Here is a 27,385-nt window from a genome sequence, read left to right as displayed (position 1 = left end):
ATAAAACTTTATTCGCCAAGCTCGGAATAATTGCAGCGAACTAATCTGTTCAGATCACTAAAGCATTAAAGCGGGATACTAATTTCTTCCCAAAGATTAAAAGGCATGTGTAATTTTGCTATTCCTGCTCAACTTTAGACGCAGCTCGAAGTAATTTTTTGATTATTAAATATTCCACAATATGCCGTACATTTTAGACACTCCGTTAGTAGGTATCCAATTTAATCAGGAGTCATAAATCTTGCTCATCGAATTTGTGGTTAATATTATATTTGTTAACATTTAACCTGTCTGTACAACATTTAGGAAAAGAATGTAGTACATCATAGTTTGAAACATATATTGTCCTTGTTAAATGCGAATAACTTATAACCAAGCTTATAACCACTTCGTTTTGGTTCACGATTATATAATTTCAAATATTCGTAAGCTAGAGATACAATATTAGAAAAAAATGAACCTATATGTGTTGGGCTGAATCGTCTGAGGAACCAACATCCAAAAAACTAATAAATGCATATCGATGTTTGAATATCCACGATTTCCCTAAATTTATAATGCATCGTGAACTAAACTAGTTCTTCAATTTTTTCCCCTCAAACCTCAGCAGAATCGAATAAGCGGTACCTGTTGCCTAATGTCCGCTTCACAAGCCATATGTTCTTAACTGACGTAGCGAAAGACGCTGAAAACCGCTAATATGGCCAGAAGAATTTTATATTCAGATTCAGCATTACACAATGAATCTGAATGGTTCAACAGCTTGTATGTTCTTAAACCAATTTCACTAAATAATCAACCAAGCAAAGAGGAACCACTATTCAAGAGAGAAGAGAATACTGATATCGTCTCTCTCAATGATACTCACAACTGTTCATCATTATAATGATACGTGCTTATGCAAGCGTGTGTGGATATATTCGTTCCTGTTTCTGTTTCCTCGTGTTGTTGCTTCGGTATCCATAGCGGCAATTCATTCGGTTGGGGTGAAGGCAAGCGTTTTACTGAACTGTATTGTGGTTCGTTCGGATTGAATTTGAATGAATGGTGAAAGCTCTGGAAATAACCCATTAAATGGGTAAAGCGTTTGTACCCATAAATGAGTACAGACCTTGTACGTCAACCTGGGTATGTTTCACCCATTATTTTTCGCAGAACTGTTACAACAGAATGCGTAAAAAATACCCATTCATGAAATTCGCGCCAGAATCAAAAATACTGTCAATAGAATTATTTCTGAATTAAAAAAAACATAAAATAACATTCATTTCACGTTATTGTTTCCTTATAAAAGTATAGGAATCTAGATAGAAATCCTATTCTAAAACTACTTAACAAAATAAAACCGCCAACTGGATATATTTTTGATGGCTGGATCTTTTGGCTGCTCTAAAAATGCCGAACTGGCGCATATTTTCAACATCCTCAATAGTCTAAACAGACGTTGTTTTCGGAGCATTGCCGAAATGTTCCGTTTCCGCCACGGACTCCGATGCAGGGCGATAATTTGCAGGTTCCACTACGATCCTTAGTTTGCAGGTTAACTCGCTTGAAATAATGCTTAAGGATTTTTCACCCATTATCAAGATCAATGTACCCATTGACATTACCTCATCGAGTAGTTGTGAAATGGATAAAAAATACTCATTGTTAGAAACAAAAAATACCCATTTTTTGACAGCTCGAATAACTTCCGAAAATGGGCAATTTGAATACATAAAATGGGTAAAGTTTTTTTACCGTGCAGAGTTGCCAGTTACATCGAATTGGTCGGCATTCGAGCAAAATTGGATTCAGAATGGATAGATTTGTTGTAATTTTATTAAAGGTCCTTAGGAATAACTCGATTTGACGTAAAATTGTCGGAATGTCCTAAAATTACCTCGGAAAAAGTAATATTCCGCTCGTCCCTATTTGATGACCGCATACTAAATTCTGCCTGCTTGGGATTATTGTCAGGGTTACCACATATACAGATTATTCTGTATTTTACAGATTTTTCAAGATAATTTACAACCAAGATTCTGTATATACAGATTACAGATTTTTCGCTAAAATACAGATTTTACAGATTTTCGGTGTAGGTTAGTAGAACCCAGGCTATCAGAATTTCATATAACGCTTAAAAAGGCATCCTATGCAGTTCAGACCAAGTAACCGTTAAAGGCTAGTATACAGTTCGAAAAACGTGTAATGGGATTTGGGTTGGCTGTGTATTTTAAATGGAGCTCGGGATTACGGGATTTAAACTTTACATTTACACAAACATGACAGTTTTCATGAAGTGTAAACCCAACCGCAGGAAACATCAAGAGATTTTATAACTCTTCACACAGAAATCCAGCCGGGAGCAATTCAACACAAATTGTTTCTGAAGGGGAAAATTGTATTTTTATTAGTTTTAAAATTCTGTGCTATTTTGATACTGTTGGTGCTTTTTAGAAGCAGCAGATCTTTTGTTTTGACAGTTTGGAGAGATCTCGACGGAAAATTTTCCCTGATCAAATCCTGACACAAATCCTGTGACAGATTTCCCGAACTGTAAACTAGTCATGGAACAAAAACGCCAAATTTAGAAATCATTGGTTCTACAGATAAAAAATAAAATCAATCTGATTGTTTTATTTGAGATCGGTTATCACAATTATTTTTTTACTGTCAAAATATTGTTTTTTGGGAAACTTCTAGTTAATTTTTGAATACAGATTTTCGATTCAGAATTTTTCTCCCGCGATAGATTTCCAGATTTTTTCACCAAAAAATACAGATTTCAATGTGGCAACCCTGATTATTGTATCGTTGCGTTATTGTTATGTTCGCAAATAAAAACAATGACGGCTGTTACCAATAAATCTTACATACATATTCCACTTTCCCCATATCATCAAATTACTAGCTGTACGAAAGAGATCCACAACACTATCATCATTGGGAGAAAGTTTTGTCCCTCAAATAACAGCGTTTCACAATGGAGTCACCTCCCCCAACGGTATTCTATGCAATTCCCTGTCCAACCTGTTTCTATCGGAAAAAAAACTTCACCAAGTATCAAATCACATGGGAAAACTTGAGTTGTTTACGGAAATTGTATGTCTCCATCGCTTTTTACCATCGTCACCACCATCGTCAACGGGTAGTCAGTGGTCGCACTACCCAGTCTCTGTGTACGACGATCAAACTAGATACGACACAACAAAGGTCCTTTGCCGGAATAGCAAAAAAAAATCTGCACCGTTACCACTATTACTTCTCTCTTTCCCGTTTTTGTTCCGGTTCGACTGGAAGCCGGGTCGGAGGCTGCTCGTAAATTGAGAGGCAAAGTTGATAACCCATAGTTGGATGCGGATGATAAAACTTTTTCAATTCAAGCCAAAGCAAGGAGAAGAAGGAGCACACTTCACCGATAAATGCTTGCGGAGAGATCCGCCGGACTCAACCCAACTGGTTACCGTCCCTTTTCTGCAAATTGTAGATGTTCGTACACTGCTCTGCATGAGAACAGAAGCAACCCTTGGAAAAACTGCACAATAGGAAAAATCGAAAAATGTCCAAGACAGCGTTCCAAGACTTCTCGTTCCGTTATGCTACGGTACACTGAGAACGACCATTGACATGCATTTCAATAAGCCATAGTTGATTGATTTTTTTTTGCCAGTAATCTTCAATACAGCGAAGAAAATATGAATTCTCAGGAATAATGCTTTTATAATGCAAAACTGCTTCAATTCTACATTACTGTGATAGTTGCATATTCAGCTAACTACGATCCACAGAGAACAGACGGAATTCCAGCATGAATTCCAGCTCAAATGCATCAACCGATGGAGTCGAAATCGTTTGTTTTCTTTGAGCAAAAAAATATTTTTGTTCGATCATGGATGTCTGTTCTCTGAGTACGATCCATCCACCAATTTCCCATTCAAATTGATTGTTGACGCAAGCTAGTACCTTAACATACATGTCGTTGCCAGCTCCAAAGCCAGCTTAGCTACCCTGTTATAGCGAAATGCAATTAATTTAAGATAAATTGATTTCAGAATACTGATTAGGCGAGGGAATATTGTTCCGGTTTGCTACACCTTCCCCCTTACGTTTGCCGATTCGCGAGAACCCGCTAAAATTCGGCGAATGTTTTCTTCGGAATCATATACCATCCTAATGCCATCCATCGCATATACGCGGGAGCACCGTAGAAACCCTCCAAAAGGATTGTTCATCTCGTCGGGATAGCGCATAGCACGGCTAGCAAGCACGAACGCGCTTCGCTGTCAACATGTTAAATTATTGACTTGGCATAAATCACAAGGGGATTGTGTTGGTTTATAAGGAAAAGCGTACCCCGTGAAATAGGCCGTTTCTGCTTTCTGCACAGAAAATCCCCCAGTGCGTTCAGTTCACAGTCAGCGGACACCGATAATGATGTAAGGAAGGTTATACTAGTTTCGGTATGCGTGCGTGTTTGGGAATAAATTGGAAGCTTTTGGATTTTTGCTATAAATTTTTTTTTCTCTTTCTTCTTGTAACTGGAGCCTAATGCGATGATCTAATCCGTGAAAGGGACGTTTCATAAATTGCGTAAAGTAATGGACACACATTTATCTTGCCCTGAGCGGATAAATAATGTGAGCTCACAAAGGAGTCCGGACGAATAAGAGTTTCGAATACATATTGAAACTTTAATGCGGAGCTAGGATGCAATATGTTTCCAGAATTATTTGAAATTTACCTCTTTGAAGTCTAATCCACTTATCAGTTGTTTCTCGAAATTGATTTGTCACTTGGAAAATGCAATTTAGTCAAAATGAAGGTTCTGACTTTCTTTGGAATCCGCGGCATCGTCCGAACTACACGCTTAGTTGAACTCGGCAATTTCCTGCACAGACCGATATCTCGGAAAAGTGGGATTTGTTTGCTGATTTTCTGCGAAATATTTCTCGAGTCTCAGCAAAAATGAAAAATGAATTTGCCGAGTGTTCGGATGTTAAAATCTCGGTAAAAGTTGCAAAAAATGCTGTGATTCGGCAGAAAAATCAAGTGTGTAGACTAGTCTACCTCGGCGGCCATTTTTGCACGTTCGAGTCATCTGTCATAAGTCGTCTTTCCAGTTTTCTTTAATATCCACGTGATAATTGCTCAGAACATTTCGATTCACCGAGGATTGCGAGCTGTAGGGTGTATTGATATCCTTGGCGATAAAATCCACCTAATGGTTATTGCGGTGCCACTGTAGCTCCTCCCAACTGTAGTGGCAGTTTTCCAGATTTGGTCAGATCGGCACTGGACCGTTGTGAACCTTAATGAAAGATTATATTTCTCCAGGTGCTCTTGAATGTACAGTTTCTAATCCATCGTTTTGTATGTGATGAAAAGCTAGGTTTGAAGTTTGTAGTTGCACATTTTCTTATCAGATCATTAGCTTTCAGACGTAGGTATTCAACGTTGCTACGCCAAACCAAGCTTCGACTTCATTAAGGCTCAAACAGAACTTCTATACTTGTGGGACATCACGCAGACCTAGGGGTTTTCTCAGAAACGCAAGTAGTGTTTTCGCTTTTGGAGCTAGCGTCAATCCGGCGCTAGGATAATTTTTGCATCTGCACCAGATTCTTCATAATTTCAAGCAGTGTTACCACATTTTATTCTGTATCTGGAGTGAAAAAATCTTTTTCATCCGTACTATTTTTTGAAAAAATCTGTACCAAGATCTGCACCAACAAAAAAGTTAACAACTCGCGATATTTGTATTGTAAATATGACTATTGACAACATAAACAAGAAATACGTCTATTTGCCACATAATGAACCCTCACCTTCTGATGATTTCGAAAGGGTTGTATGATATTGTGGCAGAAATGGGTTTCCCCTCATAATCGGCAGTGATGCAAATGCCCATAATTTAGGGCAGCTCAGATATCAATTTGAGGGGGAATCGAATTAATGGAATACTTAAGTAGTACAAATCTGTACATTCTTACTGCAGGAAACCGCCCAACATTTGCACGAGCTGGCAGAGAAGAGGTGTTAGGTGTAACATTCTGCTCTGACGGTATTACGCATGAGCTGGCAAACTGGCTCGTACCAAACGAGCTCGAACCGTCGTTATCTGATCATAAGTACATCGTCTTTGATCATTTAAACGTCTGACTAGATATCGTCACATATCGTAATCCAAATCTTCGAACTGGGACCACTACGAAGAGGGCTTGGGGACTAGATTTTATGGGTATCTTCCGACGATTGCCCTAAGTTCTTTTCAGGTAGTTCTGATTCTTGGGCATTTGCTCGTAGAATTGTGACAACCGTAACGATAAAATGGACGATTGAAAGTTTTGGTCCGTATAAGTCTCCGGGAATGGATGGAAGCATTCCAGTTCTACTACAAAAAGGATATGAACACTTGAAGCATATTTTGAAAAAGGTTCTTACTTATAGTCTTGCAACAGGATACATTCCATTTGCGTGGCGGGAAATAACTGTCAAATTCATTCCCAAAGGGCAAAGAGCTTTAGGCCTTTCAGTCTGACCTCCTTTCTTCTCAAATCAGTGGAACGTTTAATCGACCACTACATCCGGGATTTTATATTGGGTGAGCACTCGCTGCATGCAATGCAACATTCATATCAGCGGGGGAAGTCTATTACCACCCTGTTATACAATGTTGTCTACAACATTGAAAAAGCTTTTTCACAAAGGCAATCAAGTTACAAGTAGAGATAAGGAAACGGAGTGTCTGTGGATGTCCTAAAAGTGATGTGCTGTCACCACTTCTATGGAACCTTGTCGCCGATGGCTTGTTGAGGAAACTTAATGAGTTTGGGTTTCCAACATCTTTAAAATGCATGAAACGTCGAGATTTTTTTTTTATAAAGATCGACTTTTTGGGACTTTGCCGATTTCGCACCTTTTTTCAGTTCAATATTACGGTGGCTGTTTTTTCTTTTTCAAAATTTTAGAACTCGAATAATGATTTATTTTCCTGTATATAGGTGTCATGTGCTGTATAATAATAAAATGTAATATATGCATTTAAAAGCTATGTGCTATGTATGTGATCACCGGTATTTGCATTAACATACTTTTTGATTTGATGCAACATGCCTTATGTGTTGTTGAGCAATGGTGTCTTCATGTTGGACTATCAGTTAATCTAAATAAAACATCAATGGTGCTTTTCACGCGACGAAGGATTACAACCGGAGCTCGTCCATTGCAGTTTTTTGACGCTGAAATTATTATCGCAGATCAAGTTAAGTACGTTGGGGTAATTCTTGACTCAAAACTTAATTGGACAGCTCACACCGATTTCAGCATCAAGAAAGCTTGCATGGCCTTCGGCCAATGTAGACGGGCTTTCGGCAAATCTTGGGGACTTAAACCCAAGTACATTCAGTGGATCTACACAACAATTGTTAAACCAATACTGGCATACGGGTGCCTTGTTTGGTGGCAGAAGGGAGAAGTCATAACAATCCAATCTAAGCTACACCATCTTCAGAGAATGGTCTTGATGGCGATGACTGGTGCGTTCTGTTTCTGAAACAAGAAGCACTTTCTTGTGCATACCGCCTGAAGACCTTAAACATGGTCCGTACCAAAATTCACAACCATCACGACACCATAAAATGGTCTCAATAACCCATAAATACACCAACATATGGTATTTTATATGGGATCGACCGGACCATGGTGATGGTGTTTTCATAGGTTGAACCCATTTCAAACATCCATGTCAAACCCCATGAGCATGGGGGTATTATGGGTTTTTCGTTTGCTCGGGAACCCAATAGATCGTGCAACTAGCCACACAAGACTGTGGCCCCAAATGGTTACTTGGGATGAGTATACACTTGTTCCCAGTGACCTTACACTCACATGCAGTTTTCCTTTTAGAACTTTCAATTCCTCTTTGCGAGGAATGGCTGTCTGGCTGGATGGAGCGACAACTTGAAGAATACGTAGTTTGTTATATTGGAGGGCCGAGCCGGTGCTGGTGTCTATTGTCATGAAATGAGATTAAACCAATCTCATTTGCTTGGTAGATACTGTACCGCATTCCAGGCAGAAATCTTTGCGATTCTCTGTGGCGTACAATCAGAATTTCAACAGGGAATTTGCGGTAGAAGAATCTATTTTTGCCAGGCTGCCCTGAATGCACTTAGTTAGGAAGATTCGAAATTGGTAATCGCATGTCGAACTCAAATCGAAGAACTTAGTATTTCAAATGCTATCTACCTTCGATGGGTACCCGGTCATTCCGGTTACTGGAAATGAATGGGCGGGCGAATTGGCTAGAGCTGGCAATACGACTGACTTCGTTGGTCCAAAAACAGTTCTACCACTGTCGATAAGTTGGATAAAGCACAAGATTCGCTCTTGGGATGCATCCGAAAATGGCAACCATCGGCGTAGCTTGCAAACTTGCGTTCAAAAAAAGACTTTTCTGCCAGATACGAGTCCGAAAATGTCAAAGAATTTGTTGCATTTTTTCAAGTACAACTGCAGTATTCTATTCAGGGTACTGGCTGGACATTGCAAACTTAATTATCATTTGATATGCAACTGCCCTGTAGTAATGCAATTACATATCTGGATTTTTGGTTCTCCATACATAGATGAACCTATGTACAGAGAGCTGAACCTGAAGGATATGCTATTGTTTCTAGTGTGGTAAAAATCCGGGGGTTGGAAGTTTAATTTCTGCTATTGTAACACCTGCAGAGTGTTCAGCATCCCTCCGGGGGTGCAGAATGCTCCGTTTTAATTGTTCTGTGTCGTTATTTTCCTTACCCCTAACCTTACCACTTCCCCAATCCTTCCCAATGATGGAAAGACGATTTTTGACAAGGCACAAATCTCCGTGCCATTTGAGCCAGACGCCACTGATTCCTGAACCCTTCGTTTTAAGGTGACCAAGATACATCCATCAACTATTTCGGATTTCGTATGGAAAACAAATCAACTTGATCATCACTTTGGGAAATATTCCGCTACTAAGAGCCGATTCATTCACCCTCGCTTAACGCTTAACCCTCCGGAAGTCGCGCAAAAGGCCCACTGAACGAGCATCCGATGGTGCGCTAAGACGATTTCGCTAGATTTTCAGAGCAGCGTGCACTCAGTGCACTAGCACGACTTCCGGAAGGTTAAGCTAGGTTTAAACGTACTGGTGAACCTGGTTTAAAAGTTAAACGAGGGTGAAGAAATGGGCCCTAAGTGACTCAAAATTGATTAAAACAGTTAAATTCCCTCAATTTCATCAATTCACCTCACTTTTGCTGGTGCTTATCTGCAGGTGGCTGCTTGATGGGAGGGCGGTTAGTCTAATCCAACCGGCCAGGGTCACATCAAATGAGTTCCTTCCGCGTTAACTTTGCCTGCTCCTTCCGTGGTCCTTGGATGTTGGCTAAGGGAGTGCGATTTGCTGCTTTGTTGGAACCTCCCTAGCGGATGTGCGACGAAAAACCGGATTCTTTGCTCTTTGCAGTGTCTCAGAAGACACCGTAGTGTACTTTCCAGGTGTGCTTCTATCCTGCCTCTTTTCATTTCATGTTAGCGTGTATGAGGGCAATGCTCGTTCACCTTATCACCCACAGCGAGAGTGGTTGGTGCTTTTGTATTCCTTGCGGATAGCCGAGGAAATTATATCCTACACCAAACTAGTCGGACAAAAGCATTAACAAACACGAACAGTTTACAGCTTAATGTGAAGTACTGAATAGCGGTGCGCATTACACTTTGCAAATGTTAAGCGGCCCTTACACGTTCAATATTTTTGTCAATACCAGTATTGACGATATTGTTACAATATTTCAGTCTCGTTTGAAATCCACATCGTCAATAATTTTTTTTCCATTACACGTACAATACTTTTGTCAATACTCTCTAGTATTGACAAAAATATTGAACGTGTAAGGGCCGCTTTAGTCTATTTCGGTAATTTTCCAACCACCCAGTGCTAAATTGATACCCTGATCAGTTACAGAAGGAACGAAACAGTGCATATTTGTCTCTTTTCAATTCACTGGGTAATAAATAGAGATTAATTTGTTCTAAAATGTTGCTTTGATTCACATTTCTGAATCCAGCTTATACTCATCATATTTCCCATGAAGTCTACCCCCAGGTCAGTAAAAATATACAGGTTAAAGACTTGCCAGAGGTGGTAATCATTTTCCAACTCAAGTATAACAACGACAACCGATTCCGACTCAATCGGTTGTTGCTTTTAAGTGGGAATCCGTTCAGGATTCCGAACCGATTCTGGAATGGTTTGACTGGTAATGGGTGTGCTGTATAGATAGATTAAAGATGAATTAGAGTGCAGTAACCCTAACAGTAACATTCATTTAATTCCCTCCAATTTACCCATATCGCTGTTATGTTCTTTTTTTCATGCAACCCCACATCGGAACCGAAATGTTAGCTGTTGCTCCAGCAGACGGTACCAGCTACCGGTGATGAACGTGATAGGGTCCGGAACCACATTGCCAATCTGAGTGTTTCCACCGATGCCATCAGCCTGGACGGGCTGCTGGATTGCGTCAGTAGCGGAAGCTTCTCCAGTCCACCCTCGCCGAAGGGTTCAAAACCGCACCCGGGTAAGTGTGAAAGTGTGTCGTGGTAGTTGCAATGATAAGGATATGATGGCTAAAATGGGTACCGAAGTTATTGGGTCGGAAGTCATTAGACCGAAAGTGGGTCAATGTGAATCATTGATGCAAAAAAATATTGCGACTCGCGTTACTGCTATCAAATTTATTTTCGCTTGATATGCACTGCTAAATGCTGCACTTACAGTAATTGCAATAATCATGCAATATAACACCAGTTACTTTTTTTTCCTACAATAATTTCAATCTTTCAGGCTCAAACATTTACCAAAACGACCCTCGTCCGTTCCAAACGAGCCAGCAGAATAAAGACGGCAAACTTTCATCCAGCTTCGATTCGCTGGAAAAACTAAATCTAGCCCTGGAAACGCTGAAAATAACCGACACATTTCACGCAGAGAAACAGGCAGTTAACCAGCGCTATGAAAATCATCTTAACGACAAAGGACCCGACGAGCGGCAAACGGAAGCGGATCTGCAAAAACAGCAAAAGCTAAGCGATTGGTACTACATCAAATCCAGTCCCAAGCACAAAATGAACAAAGCACCCGATAGTCCGTGCGTTGAGCGTCGAAAACGTCGGATTATTACGACAAAAGACCAACCCCCACCACTGGCAACCATCGCTTCGGCACCTGATGCCGCGGAACGACTAGTACCACCAGCAGCTTCCACCACCTCCAGTGGTATCACACGGCAAGGGCAAGTGCTGCTGACAAAAGTTTTAATTGCCAGTAAATATTCTGCCGAATTGAGTCGAGAAACGACTGTAGCAGGCCACAAGGAAAATGATTTCAACTATACACGGCAGCCACCCAGCTCAAAGTTACCAAACAACGATAAATTGCCGTCCTTGCTCCCGGATGGGAGGATTCCCCGTGGTATCGGTTGCGGAAATACGAGCGACCACGTGCTCCCACCCCTGAAACCTACCGCAATGCGACCCGGAGGCTGTCAGAGGTCATCCTCGCCACCCACCGCAATGGCAATAAATGACAGAGAACTGTCACCCCCGGTCATGAACAAATGTTTTAACATTATAAAGCGCACTGCGCGACCCGGTCATCAACGGTCCTGGGACCTGGACAACAGCAGACTGACAAAGACTGCTGTTGCACTATCGCTTGGTGACGATATCGCCGGCACCAACAGCAGCTTCGAACTCAAGCCGGATTCTACTGGCCACAGCGGATCGGATCGATTTTCCCCCTATTGTCAGCGCAAACAAATGCAGCCTCAACTCCACGGGACACCCGTTGCTAAATCAAGGCAGAATATTTATGAAAATTTTCCAGCAAATCAAGCACACTTGCCACCGCCACTGTCACGAACCGAAACGGGTCAGCAGCGAACGGGTGGCATTGCTGACGGTCACTCCTTGCCAGTCGGTGGCAGTTGCACCAATCTCAAACAGGCACAGTTCCCGCAGCCGTACGACATCGAGGACGCAGAAGTGTTTCAGCTGAAAAATGCACTCAAACGGCCACTTCCGAGAACACCGATACTGCCTCCGCTGACGACCAATGTGGTGGTCACATCATCATCTCCAGCAACCATCGAGTATGGCGAAGAGGATAATCGCAACAAAAGTTCATTGACCAGGGTAAGTTTGCATTATTTTTTGCTTTCTTAATGAAATCAGAACCGTTCTCTTTTTAGTACACGATGAATTGAATTTCCTTTATTAATCAGAAAAAAACTATGAAGCGTACCTATCTCACATTCCACCGACTTCTAGGAAATCTGCTCCTGTATTCAAAACAAAATCTTATAATTATCGCATACTTTAGCTGAATAATTAATGCCGGATAATACCTGCTCATTAGATTGAGCGAGTCAGAGCTTTTGATCCGGCAGATTTTATATGGTAACTAGGTTGGTTGTGAGGCAGGAGAAAACCACTTCCTCGGCTATGTCTTCGTTCTGCGAAGCATAGGGCTGCTAATCCTTATTATTCGAAAATAATAGCATAAAACTCCCCCCGCCCACCTTCATACACCACAGTGTTGTTGTTTCTGGCGAACCGACACGCTGACGGCAGTCAGCAGGATATGTTTTCAAATGTTTTTGTCTCGTTGTTGGTCCCTTTTCTATGGTTTTCACTACGTTTACCAACCACTAAAACAGTGACGAACGACGAGACTAGTTGTTGGGGGAAGGGCTTCAACTTCTGTCGCTTCAGGTGAATCCGATGTAAAGTAAGTTGTTCGTTTGTGTTGGTTGATGTCAGTCGGAAGGGGTGAAATGGTGATAGGCCGAAGTATTAACACTTTCTACAAATGACCGTTTTCTGACTTCCATTCGTCTGTTGAGATAGACTGATGACAGAGACCCAAATGGGGGTGATGGTAGCTCGTTAGACCTAATGGATTTTGACCGCCTAAACATTGATAAAATGGATCCTTTGTTCCGGAAATCGTTGTAGTCTTCGTCTGACAGTATGTTTTTTTGTGCTCCAGTTACTGATCTTAACCGTACTTTATCAGAAACCTGACCTTCATGTTGCGGATTTGTTTTGCTCTAGGACTAATTACCGAGGTAATTGACTTTTTGTTAAAGGTTCGCCGTACGTGCTATTTCGCATCCAACGTTTCAATTTCATGATTAGTACAACGTACCGTATGAACATTTGACAAATTACGTGCCTGTGAGAATAGGGCCCCAGTCTGTCTCAGTAACAACAGATCTGGAAACTTGACCTTTTACATTTTCGACACAGTAAAGAGTGCATCAGCATTTTCTTCAATTCCTCTAACACCACAATCGAACCGGGTATCTGGTATTCTGACGCTTAATTTTGACTCATCCAACTTCATGCGAATATTCAGTTTTGTCAGAAAACCATGTTCAAGTATGATCTGCCACAGACCCTTTCATTTTACTAAATCATACGCTACCTTAAAATCCATCAACAGATGATAAGTCCGCAAATTGAATTCCTGACATGTATTCGGGATTTGTCGCACTTTTCGGGACGTGTTTTAGTATTCATCGATAAATGATTCAGTCATCAGCCGAAGCCTTTGCGAGGAAACGAAAACTCCTTCACACATAGCTTTCCCACTTTGGCGATCCAGTACCACACTTTAATGAGTACCCGGACCACGGGCGAACACTTTTGGACAGGACTTTTCATTGTCGCACGCGCGCACTAAACTATCGGTAACGGCGGCGAGACTGTACCGAAAGCAAACTAAATTACTGGCCATGGTCCTTTCTATCTAATGGCCGCACCGCCGCATAGCTGTCATTGCTATGGGACCATTCATAAATTACGTAACGCTTTTAGGGGGGGGGGGGGTACAACAAGTTGTGATATAGGGGGAGGGGGAGTTAGCTAGATCATTACGTAATATGTTTTCACCGAAGAAAAAAAAATTTCTAGGAATTTGTTACGTAACAGGGGAGGGGGGATGAAGAAATTTGTGACAATTTGTTACATGGGGGGAGGGGGGAGTCAATTTTGGGCAATTTTTGCGTTACGTAATTTATGAATAGTCCCTATGGTACAGCATAGTCGGCACACTTTTGCAGCGATAGGAGAGCGGTGACCTAGGGGCAGACGACTTGTGATCAGTGCTGAGCTCCATCACGTTACTGATGGCAAACTTGCTAGACAAAAGAGAATGAAACGGTTAGCAGTTAAAACAGTAAGCGATGCTTATTGAGTTATGGTTCTCATTCCAATGAATTGACAACAGTCAGACGGTTCTCTTCGAATCTCTCACTCATTGGAATTATTATTGAGAGGAAGGCAAACTGACCGTCATTTCATTAACAATATAAATACGATTATGACGGTCATCTTATTACAAACAACAAGCTTGAATTAACAAACAGGCGGTTTCACATAAATAGCTATGCATAAAAGAAACAGAAAGGTGGAGATAAAATCAACAAAGCACCGCATGCTGCCTGAATACAATACACTGATAATATTTCGTTTGCTATACCAATACAAAATAAATGGTACTCAATCTGTCTGTCTTTTCAAAGCGTTCTCTCTCTCACGGCTTCTATGAGATATAGTTAACTGAAACACTATCCGAGGAAAATGGAAATGAAATAACGGTCATTTTTGTGGTGATACGGTCACTTCATATTTACCCTCACAATTCAAAGACCATCGTGAGATTGCACAGCACTGCTTGTGATGCATTTTTAAAAGTCAGCGAAATTAAATGCATTTATTTCCATCAAAATATTAATTCATAATGTATTTTGCGTTGCGTGCAATGTTGTTTGCGTTGCGTGTAAGACGTCAAAACCGTACAGAAAAACTAACCCTACATTTAACAAAACGTCGAACAAAGTGGATCAGCGTAGGACGTTTGTTAAACAAACTTTTCTGCGAGGAAGTGCAAAACTGGCGCAAAAATGGAAATTAAATGCATTTTTTCTAATTTGATACAAATTTGTTATACATTCTTAGAGTGATCTGCCCCTAGGCGGTGACCCGCATAAGCCCGGTATCATACAATACAACACAACAAATTTTTCTACACCTATCTATACCGACAAAACTGTTCACAATCGCGAAAACGAACAAAAATTTTCAACAAAAATTATGAACAGTACACAACAGCGGCGAGCATAATGTTATAACATTTGTTTACGTATACGTAAACAAATCACGCGTGTTTTTTTTAAAGGGCCAATAAGCATTCTGTCAAAATTCACTTTGAGAGCAAATTCTGGCCAAACCATCAATCGCCGATTATTAGTGACAGCAGTAAACAAAAGAGAAAACTTTTCTATTTTATAAAATGCCAACGTCCACTCTTGGCGAGTTACAGTTTGTCCGGAATTTTCTTTCAAAGTGAAAATTGACAGTATGCTTATTGGCCGTTTACAAAAAACAAAAACACGTGTGTATTTAATACACTCTTCGGAGTGTATACACAACAATAGGTATATTACAACACAATGCTAGATTGTTACCCTCACAGAGAATAGGGAGAGGGACGACCACTGTGAAGCCAAAAATACCTTATTGGGCAGACTTATCGTGCAATGTAAATAAACATTATTTATGCCTGAGTTGGAGGAGATAAGTATAGTACACCCATCAAAAAAGAAGCTTAAATTTTCGTCAGAATTTAGTTAAATCGTGATTGTAAGGTGAATTCTACAGTATATGGATTAGTAAAAAGAGGCTTTAGAATTAGGGGAGAGAGGGTAACAGTGGATCAGCAGGAACTATGAAACATTCGCAATAAAATCACAATGCATGATCAGAATCGTCTAATTCCCTCATATTTCACAATTTCTAATTCTTTACACGTGTTGCTATATTTTGGAAGAGATCTGATAACTCTATCTCTTTTAATGGATATTTGTTTGTTTTGTGATAGCCAGAGTAAATTTGCAATGATAAACATTATTCCATCTTTATGAATTACCATTCATTGAATAAATGTTTAGTCTATTGCTATTTATAGCAAATTTTATGCTCAACATTTGCCGCGAACAAAGTTTTTTGGTAACTACTCATGGTTCTGTGTGATTTCACAATTTTCATGAATAGACCCATTGGGTAACTGTGAAACGATGGCGTATGGGGAACAGTGATTTTTGTTTGTTTTTGTGGTCTGTCTCAAAATGTCAATGGGTTCCGATTTTCCACACTAAATACTACTCATATAGTGCAAAATTAGTAAATTTGGCCAAATTTTGTAGAAATTGTCTCTTATTTCAGGATTGCAGCTAATATGCATATATGGTGGTTCGATGTTACGCGATGATATAGTGGATTCTTTCGTAAACAAACGATTTTCGCCTCAATATAACTTTAATTCAAAGCGTTAGGATCATTCTTCGTCAAAACAAAAGAATAAAATTTATAAGTAGAATATTTCACTATAGACGACATCGTGTTTCATAGTTCCTACCCATGGGGCACACTGATACATTTTACCACCAACTGTTTATTATCCATAAACTGGTATTTCCCGTGAATTTTACCAGCTGGAAAAAAATATGTATTAGTTAACAACATAGTGGCACTATGTATCACTTTTGATTACACAAATAACATGTATTATCATCAAAATTAAATTGTAGAAAAAATGTGTTTCATTGTTACCCTCTCTCCCCTATTTTCATCTCTTTACTTCGAAATGCACATCATTTGCTAATCAAGTTTAACGATCACCATACTGTTTGTTTCAAAATATAATAGGATTTGCATAAACACGACTTTTTGGACAGTCCAAAAAACTTGTTTATTAGGATCTAAGGGACCATTCATAAATTACGTAACGCAAAAATTGCCCAAAATTGACTCCCCCCTCCCCCTATGTAACAAATTGTCACAAATTTTTCCATCCCCCCTCCCCTGTTACGTAACAAATTCCAAGAAAACATTTTTTTTCTTCGATGAAAACATGTTACGTAACGATCTAGTTAACACCCCCTCCCCCCTATGTCACAACTTGTCACAACTTGGCGTACCCCCTCCCCCCCCTAAAAGCGTTACGTAATTTATGAATGGTCCCTAATGGGGTTTTTTGCTCGACCCCGTGACTGAGTCAGGTTCTAACTCTAACCGCTTCTAACTCTAACATTTTGACAGCAGTTGGGGCTAGAAACTGACTCAGTTTCGCTTCAAACAAACGACATAAGACAAGACATAACAATAGGGGGAAGGGGGACTCATTCCCGGTCAAAAAAATGCGAACGAACATGGTCAGGCGATTTAAAAGTTTGACGTTTGACTCAACTCGCCTGTGCTAATTGCCCCTAGGAACAAATGCGATTTGCGAATGCGATTTAAAGGCGATTCCAATACTTAGACAAATTTTCCGGCCGGTGAGATGCCTGAGTTGTTTTTTATATTTTTCAAACATGGCGGTTTGATTTAAGCTTAAAATTGTTTTTTTTTAATAATTCATTTTGCCAACGAATGTGGGAAATTGTGCAATCGTGTGTATGTATAGTGGAGCAAGATCTCTGACCTGAAGTCTAAATGGAAGTCAGATTGTAGTAAGTTTTGGTGTGCACTACCAATTTCACCATTGATTTTTTTTAAAGTTTGGTGGTGATTACCTAGTATACTCATAAGTTTATATGAGTAGGTAATGAACCCGAAAATAAATGTTTTTGTAATTTTCATATTAGGCAATTAAGGGCGATTAAATGGCGCGTTCCCTGGGCGATTTTGTGGCGCTTTAAGGGCGGGTAGAGCGGCAAAAAATTTACGGCGGCAAATCGCCCAAATGTTGCATTTGAAATAGCCCCCTAATTGCCAGCAACTTGCTGGCAAATTGAAGGGTAATTAGCGCATCCGAGTTGGCAAATAGCCCCCCGTTCTCAGCGATGCCAGATTTACAGATATGTCTGTATTTTACAGACTTTTGATGGTCTCCTACAGACGTAATCAGAAGTCTACAGACTTTTAAAAAGGTAATAGTGTTTAGTGAAATTGCACTAGAATGACTGTTTTCGAATACGAGTGATTCCTTCACAATAGAATTCTACTTTCAATCTATTTTTAAAGTAAAATTTTAGTGTAACTAGGATTTACACAACTATCTACAGACTTTTACAGACATTTTAGTTATTCTTCTACAGACATTTCAAAAAAACATGTGGTATCGCTGCCCGTTCTTGCCCTTTTTGACAGGGTTGTTATTCCAATTTTACGTCAGAATCTATCAGTTGATTGTAACAACTTGCGCCGTAGGGAATGTTACTGCAAGGATACACGGTTAAATAAAACAACCTACAGAATAAGTTCTTTCAACTTTTGAGTTGTGCGTCGCTTTCGCACTTATTAGTGTTGTCAAAAACAAAACGAGAGATTCGACTCAGTCGAGGTCTTCCGTGGAGGAAGGTACTTTTGAGTTGTTTGGGGTATACTCAAAATTAGGTAAATTTAGCTTAAATTTGAGTATAAAAAACCTATCAATGAGTTCTAATTTTTGCCGTAGTTAAATGGAAACTACCTTCAACACGGTTTACCTAATTTAACATTCCTCCACGATACCCCGAGATTGAGTCAAAACAACTCAATTTTAGGTAGTTTTTTGTTTGCGTGTAGTGAAATGATGTTTGGCAGTGTTGCTATATTTATAGAAAAATATAGTCATTATTTTTGACAAATAAAAGTATTTGTCGTCAAATGAGTAGAAATGATCAAATTGAAGAGAAATTTTGAGGCAAAGTAGAACAATTTACCATGCATTTGCCGTATATGTGGTTGAATGAAGCAACCAATTCATAATCTAAAATTCAAAATGGCGACATCCGGTTACAACAAAACTGAGAATCATAATTAATATGGATGCCATTGGAAAGGAGGTGGTCAGCAAACATCGGAAACTGATGTTTAACGCCATTTTGAAATCCAAGATGGCTACTCTCGGCTACCAGAAAATAGAAAGAAGCAGCATCAATGTGGTCGTCATTTGAAAGGGAGTGGTTAATCATGCATTTTTGGTGTCAACTGACAGCCCCTTTGAAATGACACTCATATTGATGATGGTTTTTTACTGTATTGTGGTAAACCGAAGTCGCCATCTTGGATTTCGAAATGGCGACACCCATATTCACTGATTTGAGATAAATAATTTTTGAAACAATTCTTAGGATAACAATGGAATATTTTTCCTTTCAGGACAAAAGTGGTATCGTCTTAACTCATTTTGGATGAAATCGGAATGGCGATAGTGCTTCAGCAACGGTCTAACTGTCAGAAGAAACAATAAAGTGTCTGAGTAGAGTATTGCAAATTTGGATTGAACTAATGCATTGTGTTAGGCATTTGGTTCGCAAACCTAAAATAAGTTTTTGAATTTGTTTTCTCACCAGCAAAGCAGAGTTTTCTCGATTGCTTCCCGAGATATTACACGGGACCAATCAGTTGTTTAGGCGTTCACACGAGACGTGTGACATCTGAATTTAGTGCCTAGCTTGTTGCCAAAACGGTGTCAGTTGCTGATGAGTTAACTTCTAAAAGCAAAATCCAACTTTTTTTAAATTTATTTTTCAACTTTGTTTTGTTACTAGCTTGTTAATACCAAATATTTAAACTTCGTCTAGAGGCAGACAAACTTGCTGTGGTTTTGCCACGACTGTGGCGTCACTGTGAATCAACCGAATGCACAGGACGCATCTGCTTCTGTTGTGGAGAACATTGCGCGTATAGTCACGGAATGCTTTAATAATTTTTTTAAGAATGTTTACGACCAACTGATTGCAAACATACTCTGACGAAAGCTATTTCTGAAAAGTTACCGATCTATGTTTTCCACAACGCATCGCAGGTTTCTAAAGATGATGTTGCAGGCCTTGTCCATTAGTGTTTACCAGACTCTCTATCAGCTGTCCAGTAACTTGTTAAAAAATACACCGACTTTAAAACACTAGCGTTTGTGTCCTTCAAAGTTGGCGTTGATAAGAAGTTTGTTGACAAAAATGTGGACTCCTCGATTTGGTCGAAAGGTGGGTACTTCTGTGCTTTTTTTGGACACCAGCGTTCGCAGGATTTTTTGGAACCGACTGCATTGACAGTTCCTCGAAACGAATCTTCATTACCATCTCAAACGTCACTCTAACGGGCTCCAGCTCAGTTAAGTAATTGTATTTTGATGAATTTCCAAAAAGTAATTTCATGTATGTCCCGAATAGTCCATCATTTGAAGACGACCCGAAGCCGGTGGGCCGAACGTAGGTGAGTTCCGAATGCAATCTCGGTCTGAACACACCAGATAGCACAACATCCGCTCAATAAAGTGCACATGATTTTACTACGATAATTAGTGGACGAAGCGAAAAATTCTAGACTGTCAGAATCCGAAGCTTCCCCAGTTGTGATGTCATCTCCTCTGCTGTTGTAGTACCAAAATGTACGTGGTCTTTGAACTAAGCTCAACGACTTTTTATTGAATGTTATGGAATCTTCCTACAACTGTATTACACTTGTTGAGTCATGGTTAGATGCCTCTATTTCATCAAATCAGCTCTGCAGACGCGATTATGTAGTTTACCGTTGGAAGTGGTGTCTGATTGCAAAATTGGGTAAGCTAGGAGTCTCGCCAAGTTAGACAGCTTGGCTTCTTATTCCATCGTGCTGTCAAACTGAGTCAATATACATCTAACCGGCTCTGCAATAGTTTCGGGGTACTGCAGGGAAGCACACTCAGCCCTCTTTTATTCACGATATTTGTTGACGACATTTTCCGTCTACTTCAACCGAGAAGTCGCTTGTTCTACGCTGGCGACGTTAAATTCTGCCTGTTTGTTCCGAACCTGGGGGACTGTAAAAGATTGCAGAGTTTCATCGATATGTTTACTGATTGGTACAAGTCAAATAATATTACCGTGAGCGTTCCTGAGTGCATCGTCATCAGCTTCCATCGCAAGAAAAGTACTCTGACGTCCAAGTACAAACAATGATGGAACCCGCTTCGGCAAAGTGACTGTGACTAAGACTCAATGATAAAAAGAGCCAATGGACAACTCGGATTTATCACAGAAGTGAATGATGGAACTAACACTCTACATAACAAATCAGAAATGTTCATATTTTTTCATAAATTCGGCTCTAATTCGTTTTGTTCTAAACCTGATTTTCAATATATACATGCTATTGGTGCCTCAAAAACCACAGTTTCTCTTGAATTTCAATTCCTGGATATGTTCGACAATATGTGCATAAAACTGTCAAACAACAAAAATGGAGTTAGCTTATAGCTTGAGGGACGAAAGAATTGAAATAAAAACATGGGTTCCTTCTGATTAAATGCAAACCCCCAAGAAGCAACCTATCTTACCAAAAGCCAATAAATAACACCCGCCATGGCCGCAAGCAGTAAGCAAGAACAAATAACAGCCCACACCAGAGCAAATCCGCTGTCCGTTGTTAACATCCCCTTTTCGGGTGTCTTCACGCTAGTTTCCAATATTACAGACTGCTTGTAAGATGGCGGGAACGGAGGCGTTGGACAGGGGCAAGCTCATGGAAATACATATCCCATCCACCAAAAGCACTGAACGGTATCAATGAGCTTTGGCCTCACGAGAAGCGAACGGGCGGAACGGAGTTTCGGTGAAACAGTAAAAGATAGGTCAGCAAACCCCGAACGAACCATCTGGTTCGGAGGACATATTCGGGGTTGTATGTGTCGTCGCCCGGCAGGTCATCGTCGCCGTCGTCGCGGGTCCTTCTCCGTTGTTGTCGTCGGGTTTCAGAGCCGTGGACACTGATAACGAAATGGGTTAGGGACCGACGGCTACGGCTTACAGCATAAAACTAGATATTTTACTGTTATTTCACACCGAAAATATGTTCCCGTGTTCGTCCGCTCTGGAACGAGTGAATGACATTTTTTGTCCGTATACCGACTCTTTGTTTTGACGCTTCTTCTGGTTGCTGGTTCCCGGGGCCGCAGGATTTGGATATTTAATAACATCACGATGGAGGTTTTTTTTGGCGCTGGAAATCACATGAACTGACTGACACAGTTTGTGGCAGGTTTAAATTAAATTTGCTCGGAAGATATAGGTCCGCGTATTTGCCAGGGGAAGCTAAACGAGTATGGTGAGTGAAGCTAAGGACCATTTGAAACATTCATAAGCGCAATACATAGTTTCGTAAACTAATTAAGTACCATTATCTCGAGCAGTGAGGGTGGTTGGGCGGGTGCAATTAGCATTAAAATTTCAGCTTATTACGGAGTGAAAAGCGCAGCAATTCTCTACAAATTAATGCTACCTACTTTAAAAATTGTCAGGCTTGCAGGTTTTCTGGTAGATAATGTACAGTATAGAAAGTACTACTTTGAATGTTGAGTACCGCTAGTTCACTACAAATTAGAGTAGTTATATAACTAGGAAAGAGTATTTTTATGCTGTATGATTGGTCACAGAGAACAGACGTCAATATAGAGCAGTTTAGTTTTGTAAACATTAGCGACATGTTTGAATGTGTCTTGATGTAAAATAGTTATGGAATTTGCGCATCGACTTCGTCTCATCAGAATTCGACACTAACTTAGTGACAGGGCTAAGCTAACGCTGGATTGACGCCAGCTCCATAAAACGGAGACACAATTTGTGTTCCTGAGCTTGCTAAGCCAACCCAAATGTTTAAATTTTCGCATTTCATGTGGCGTTTCAAATTATATTCTCACAAATTTCGCGTAAATATGATATATTTTCCGTTGAATGTTGATTGCCATACTATTGAGTCTTAAAGTATAAACTTTCCACATGACTTTCACATGAAGAACATGTAGTGAATTTTTATATGTAAACAAGTGAGTTCACAGATTCTCCTGTCAATTTAAGCTATAGGAAAAACGAAGTGATATTCACGAGTAATTCATTAGATATTTGAAGTCAGTGGTATTTCTTATGACGTAGATGTGCTTTTCACACAATGTTCGATTTGAAAAGTGTATTTCCCACGCTCGATTCGATATTGAAATGGCAATCTGTGCATTTCGGAAGGAGGAGAAATCAATTCAATTTAAGGATTGAATCAACTCAATAGTTTTCCACATGATGTTAACGTGTTTAGTTTTTTAAGTGTATAACACCCCATATTTGTAAGTCGCTGACAAACACCATATGTTGGGATAGGACTGTGAGGGACCTGGTTAATCGAGTAATTTTCGAGAAAATTTCAAATCATTTGAAATGATTGGCATTGTGTTGAAACCTAACGTTAGGATGACATTATTTGCTAATTCGTGTTGTGTTGAATATTGTGATGAAGATTTGGTTCTACGACTTTCCCCAAAAACCATTCCACACAAATTAAAATACCGAAATGTTTTCCCCAGAAAGAACTATTGTCCAGGAAACATGCAGAACAAATTGCAGAATCTAGTACAGGTATTTTTTGAGAGACATTTGGCAACAATCATGGGAAGCGGTAGCGCCCCTTCCTAGAATTCAAAAGAATGAAACAGTATTTTTTAAGTAAGGTTATATGGTGAAACCAAAACTGTGCATTATTGAAGTAATTGAAGTGATGTGGTGTTAAGCTGCTGAGGATGAGCTGCCGAAAGCGGTGGCTCCTCGCAAGTAAGCCAGTTATCCATACGCTTACCCGATTTACTTAAACATAGGAATTGATTCCTTCTTTCAAACATGAGCAGTTCATTGAATCTTCATGCCAAATGACTCTTGTACGCAAACCTGTGATCTTTACGTCTGCCCAGTTTACACTTGAAGAATTGTCCCAACTTATGAGCAAGACTATTCTGTTCGGCATAAAGTTTTTTGGCACAACATCGTCTGACATATAACATTATATAGTAATTGGCCATTTGACATTACATTACTCATGCCTGAGTTGGAGGAGATAAGTATTCTACATCCATCAAAAAAGAAATTTAAATTTTCGCCAGTATTTAGTTCAATCGTGATTGTAAGGTGCATTTTAGAGTATGTGTATAGGTAAAAACAAGCTTTAGAATTATTTCATCTCTTTGTTTCGAAATGCACATCATTTGATGAACAAATCCAACGATCACCATACGGTTTGTTTTCAAAATATAATAAAAGTTATTTAAAGTGCTGACTGCGGAAGCGGTTGCCAAAATTCTGGTGTTGAGTCATCCCACTAAAAGTGCGCCCGTTCATTCTGCTAAGCGTCTGTAGTGCCACCTGAACCTGACTGCCTCAATCATTGTTTTGAGAAATTGTTACTAGAGGTGATACCGAGGAAGTTCAGAGTAGGATATTTGGTGAGGTTATTACTTGTTGTTCTTCAATACCTATGAATAAAATCAGAGCTTGAAAAAGTTGACATCGCTGCGTGAAGTTGAAAGAAAACAAAATTCAATTCATGCCTGCCTCGATGAATGAAATTTTTGATTCGTTTCCCTCGTCATTCGTTCTCCCGACACAGCGCATTCAGGTTCGGACATGTTTGGTTTCAGAATTTTGTTTCTATTCTACCTATGAGAAGGATTATTGAGCAAAATTGCACCAGATAGAGATTACGCAGTTCAATTATGCTCGAAAATGTAGAATATTCCAACTTCTGTCTTCAAACTCTCCACATAATAACAAATGAATGCTTTGGTTGGTGAAGGAATTTATATTTCCTCTGCACTCAAGCATTCGATTCTGCATGAAATTTCAGTCAGTCGGAAAGTAAATGAATGAGGGAGGCGGTGAATCTGAATGTCGGTTTCGGAAGAGGTAAGCAGAAATAGGTAAATGATTTTGAAATTTAGCGGCACTGAATAAAATACCAGAATATTTTGCATACACTAAATACGCCCGGGCCCCGAAAGTTGAATATTTTGTTATGGAAGTATGAATAAATTGCATTTATCCAAATGATTGTGGGTGTATTCATGCGAGACTTATTGTATATGAAGGCGACTTCAGAAGGAATGTGTATGCCCAATCATTCTTGAAATGGGACGTTCGATGTACAGTAGACTTGTCATTTTACATCTCCTGGGCTAAAAATGTTTACATCTATAAATGCATCCATAAATAGACGAAGACAAGTTTCTTCCATAAAAGTACTATCAGTGGGAGATGGACGGTATACAAACACATACTTTTCATTAATTTGTACGAACATGGAAGACTAGTCACCAAGCCACGAAACTGATTCTACTGGATGCCTTTTGGTACGCCCAACCATAGATAAATTCCATGGTGAATCGAGTGACGTTGACTTAAACACAATATTAAAACTCGTCCAGAAAGTCACTACAATTTCCATCTCCAACCAGTCAGTGGAAACTGGCCAAAGCGAGCAACGCAAATGAACCTCGCTTTCGCCTTCGGTCCATATTACAAACGAGCCAACACAGCCACAGCTAGGAAGTGTTTAGCGGCCCTTACACGTTCAATATTTTTGTCAATACTAGAGAGTATTGACAAAAGTATTGTACGTGTAATGGAAATTTTTTTATTGACGATGTGGATTTCAAACGGGACTGAAATATTGTAACAATACCGTCAATACTGGTATTGACAAAAATATTGAACGTGTAAGGGCCGCTTTTGTTGCTCACTCAAAAAAACTGGTAAAGTAGAACGATGCCCGGCTAGGCTGTTGTTTTAAATTAAAGAAAGAGCCAAAGGGACCATTTAAAGGGCCATATACCAATGAATTTTATGTGAGTTCTCGCCTCGCTCCGTTCGCTCGGCACTTGGTAGTCGATAGCTCCGAGTCTAGCTCAAGGCAGCAACAACATGGAGATACACTTTTGATTCTTCGATTCTCGACTGGGACAGAATAAATTGAAATGAAACCATTTTATTTTTTTTTTTTGGCAGACCTTTTTCGAGAGGAGGGCAGCACATCTCTGTTGATGGTCGGGAATTCCAAGTAGCGTTTAGCGGTGGTTGGTGCTATCGACAAAAAGCCGTTCAAAAGCTATTTTCGGAAAACGTGCTTTTGTGCCTCAGATGGTTTCGTGTTTTTAGCTAAGAAACGTTTTTTGCTTATCAATGGAACATTTTATGGAAGGAGTCTGATGATTAATCTGTATAGTTGAATCATAAGTTATTGCTAGGATTTTTTTATTGAAAGCTTTTCCATTATCCAAATACACTAAAAAAGTTTATTTTACGACATTAAAACAATCAACGTTTGATTGTTGATATTTTATGATGAAGGAACACGAATAACCTTTGAAAAGGGCATAATTTCGCCAATTAATTGTTTTTGTTGGAGCAAAATTCCAAATATCTCAATAATTATAGCATTTAGGGAGATTTTTGTTAAATGCATTTTGATTGTAATTGACGCTTAAAATCATATTCTATAATAAAATAACAGTTTTATTTGTCAATTAATATGAAATTTAAAAATATGTATAAATTTATTGTTAAAAAACCTTTTTACTGATAAGTTCTCCATCATGCAATCACATTCAAAATATTTCTTTTATTTTTTTTGGTAGAATAAAAAAAATTAAGAAGTGGATTTTTTTGCATTTTGAATTAACTAATTTTTGTTTTTGTAAAATTTGACACATGTTCTACAGTGTATGTTTTTTTTTGTGCGGAAGTATTCATTCCCTGTAACCCGTTCTCAGGAGGTTTAAAAGTATAAAATACGACAATCGAACAATTTGTTTTTCGAAAATGGTGCAAATTGACAGTGGAAAACGTTTAGACTTCCATGCCGATGAAACGTGTAAAGTTTCATAGGAATCGAAAATGGGGTCAGTCATGACTTTAAAGATTTTCTGATGGATCTTCGTGGAATTCCTCTGGTGTGATGCTTTATCGGTGAGCTGCGGACAGAGTAACTGTCAAAATGTTTTTTTTGTCACAAGAAGCAAAGTTTTACGATACATAAATTAAACTACCGAAGACGTCATTGCTGGGGCGCTTGTACTTGTACTGTGTCACAAAGCATCCGCATTCAAATTTATTTCAATGTTTTTTTTAATTATAGTTGCGCAGCGAATCCTGACAGTAGGAAGAACGTATACTCATTTCTCATTGGCGCAAAACATTTCAGGATTCATTTGCTGTGTAATGTGTTTGTAATTACTTTTTGCTTTTCTCTTACAGTAAATGCTATGGCAGAGCCTGGGGCCAACTCTAGAAGCGGGCTGAGGTATCTCAGCCAACTAAGAAATGACCCACTTACTGTGTGGTTGATGAATGAAATTTTTAGATGGAAATTGATAATGTTCAAGGTTATTTACGTTGGGAAAGTATCTTCTACAAAGTTGATGCTTAGTATCTATACACATTGAAAAAATGAAAATATATTTGACGTATACAACATTGTCTGATAATAGAATTGCACACGTAAAATTTTAAATTGTCTCGTTTGATGT

General features: G+C 39.4%; 1 protein-coding gene across 1 annotated transcript in view; it reads left to right on the top strand.

Moving 5' to 3' along the window:
• Nucleotides 1-27,385, top strand: part of LOC131676943 (uncharacterized) — a 236,724-nt gene that overhangs the window by 126,642 nt on the left and 82,697 nt on the right. Inside the window, exons 3-4 of the mRNA XM_058956377.1 lie at nt 10,424-10,598; nt 10,865-12,213. Coding sequence (XP_058812360.1) covers nt 10,424-10,598; nt 10,865-12,213 — 1,524 coding nt within the window. The remainder of the gene's footprint in view (nt 1-10,423; nt 10,599-10,864; nt 12,214-27,385) is intronic.

Source organism: Topomyia yanbarensis, chromosome 1 (assembly GCF_030247195.1).
Source record: "Topomyia yanbarensis strain Yona2022 chromosome 1, ASM3024719v1, whole genome shotgun sequence".
Classification (NCBI taxonomy): Eukaryota; Metazoa; Arthropoda; class Insecta; order Diptera; family Culicidae; genus Topomyia; species Topomyia yanbarensis.
Note: the sequence above shows the minus strand (reverse complement) of the source record. Positions and strands in the feature narration are given on the sequence as shown.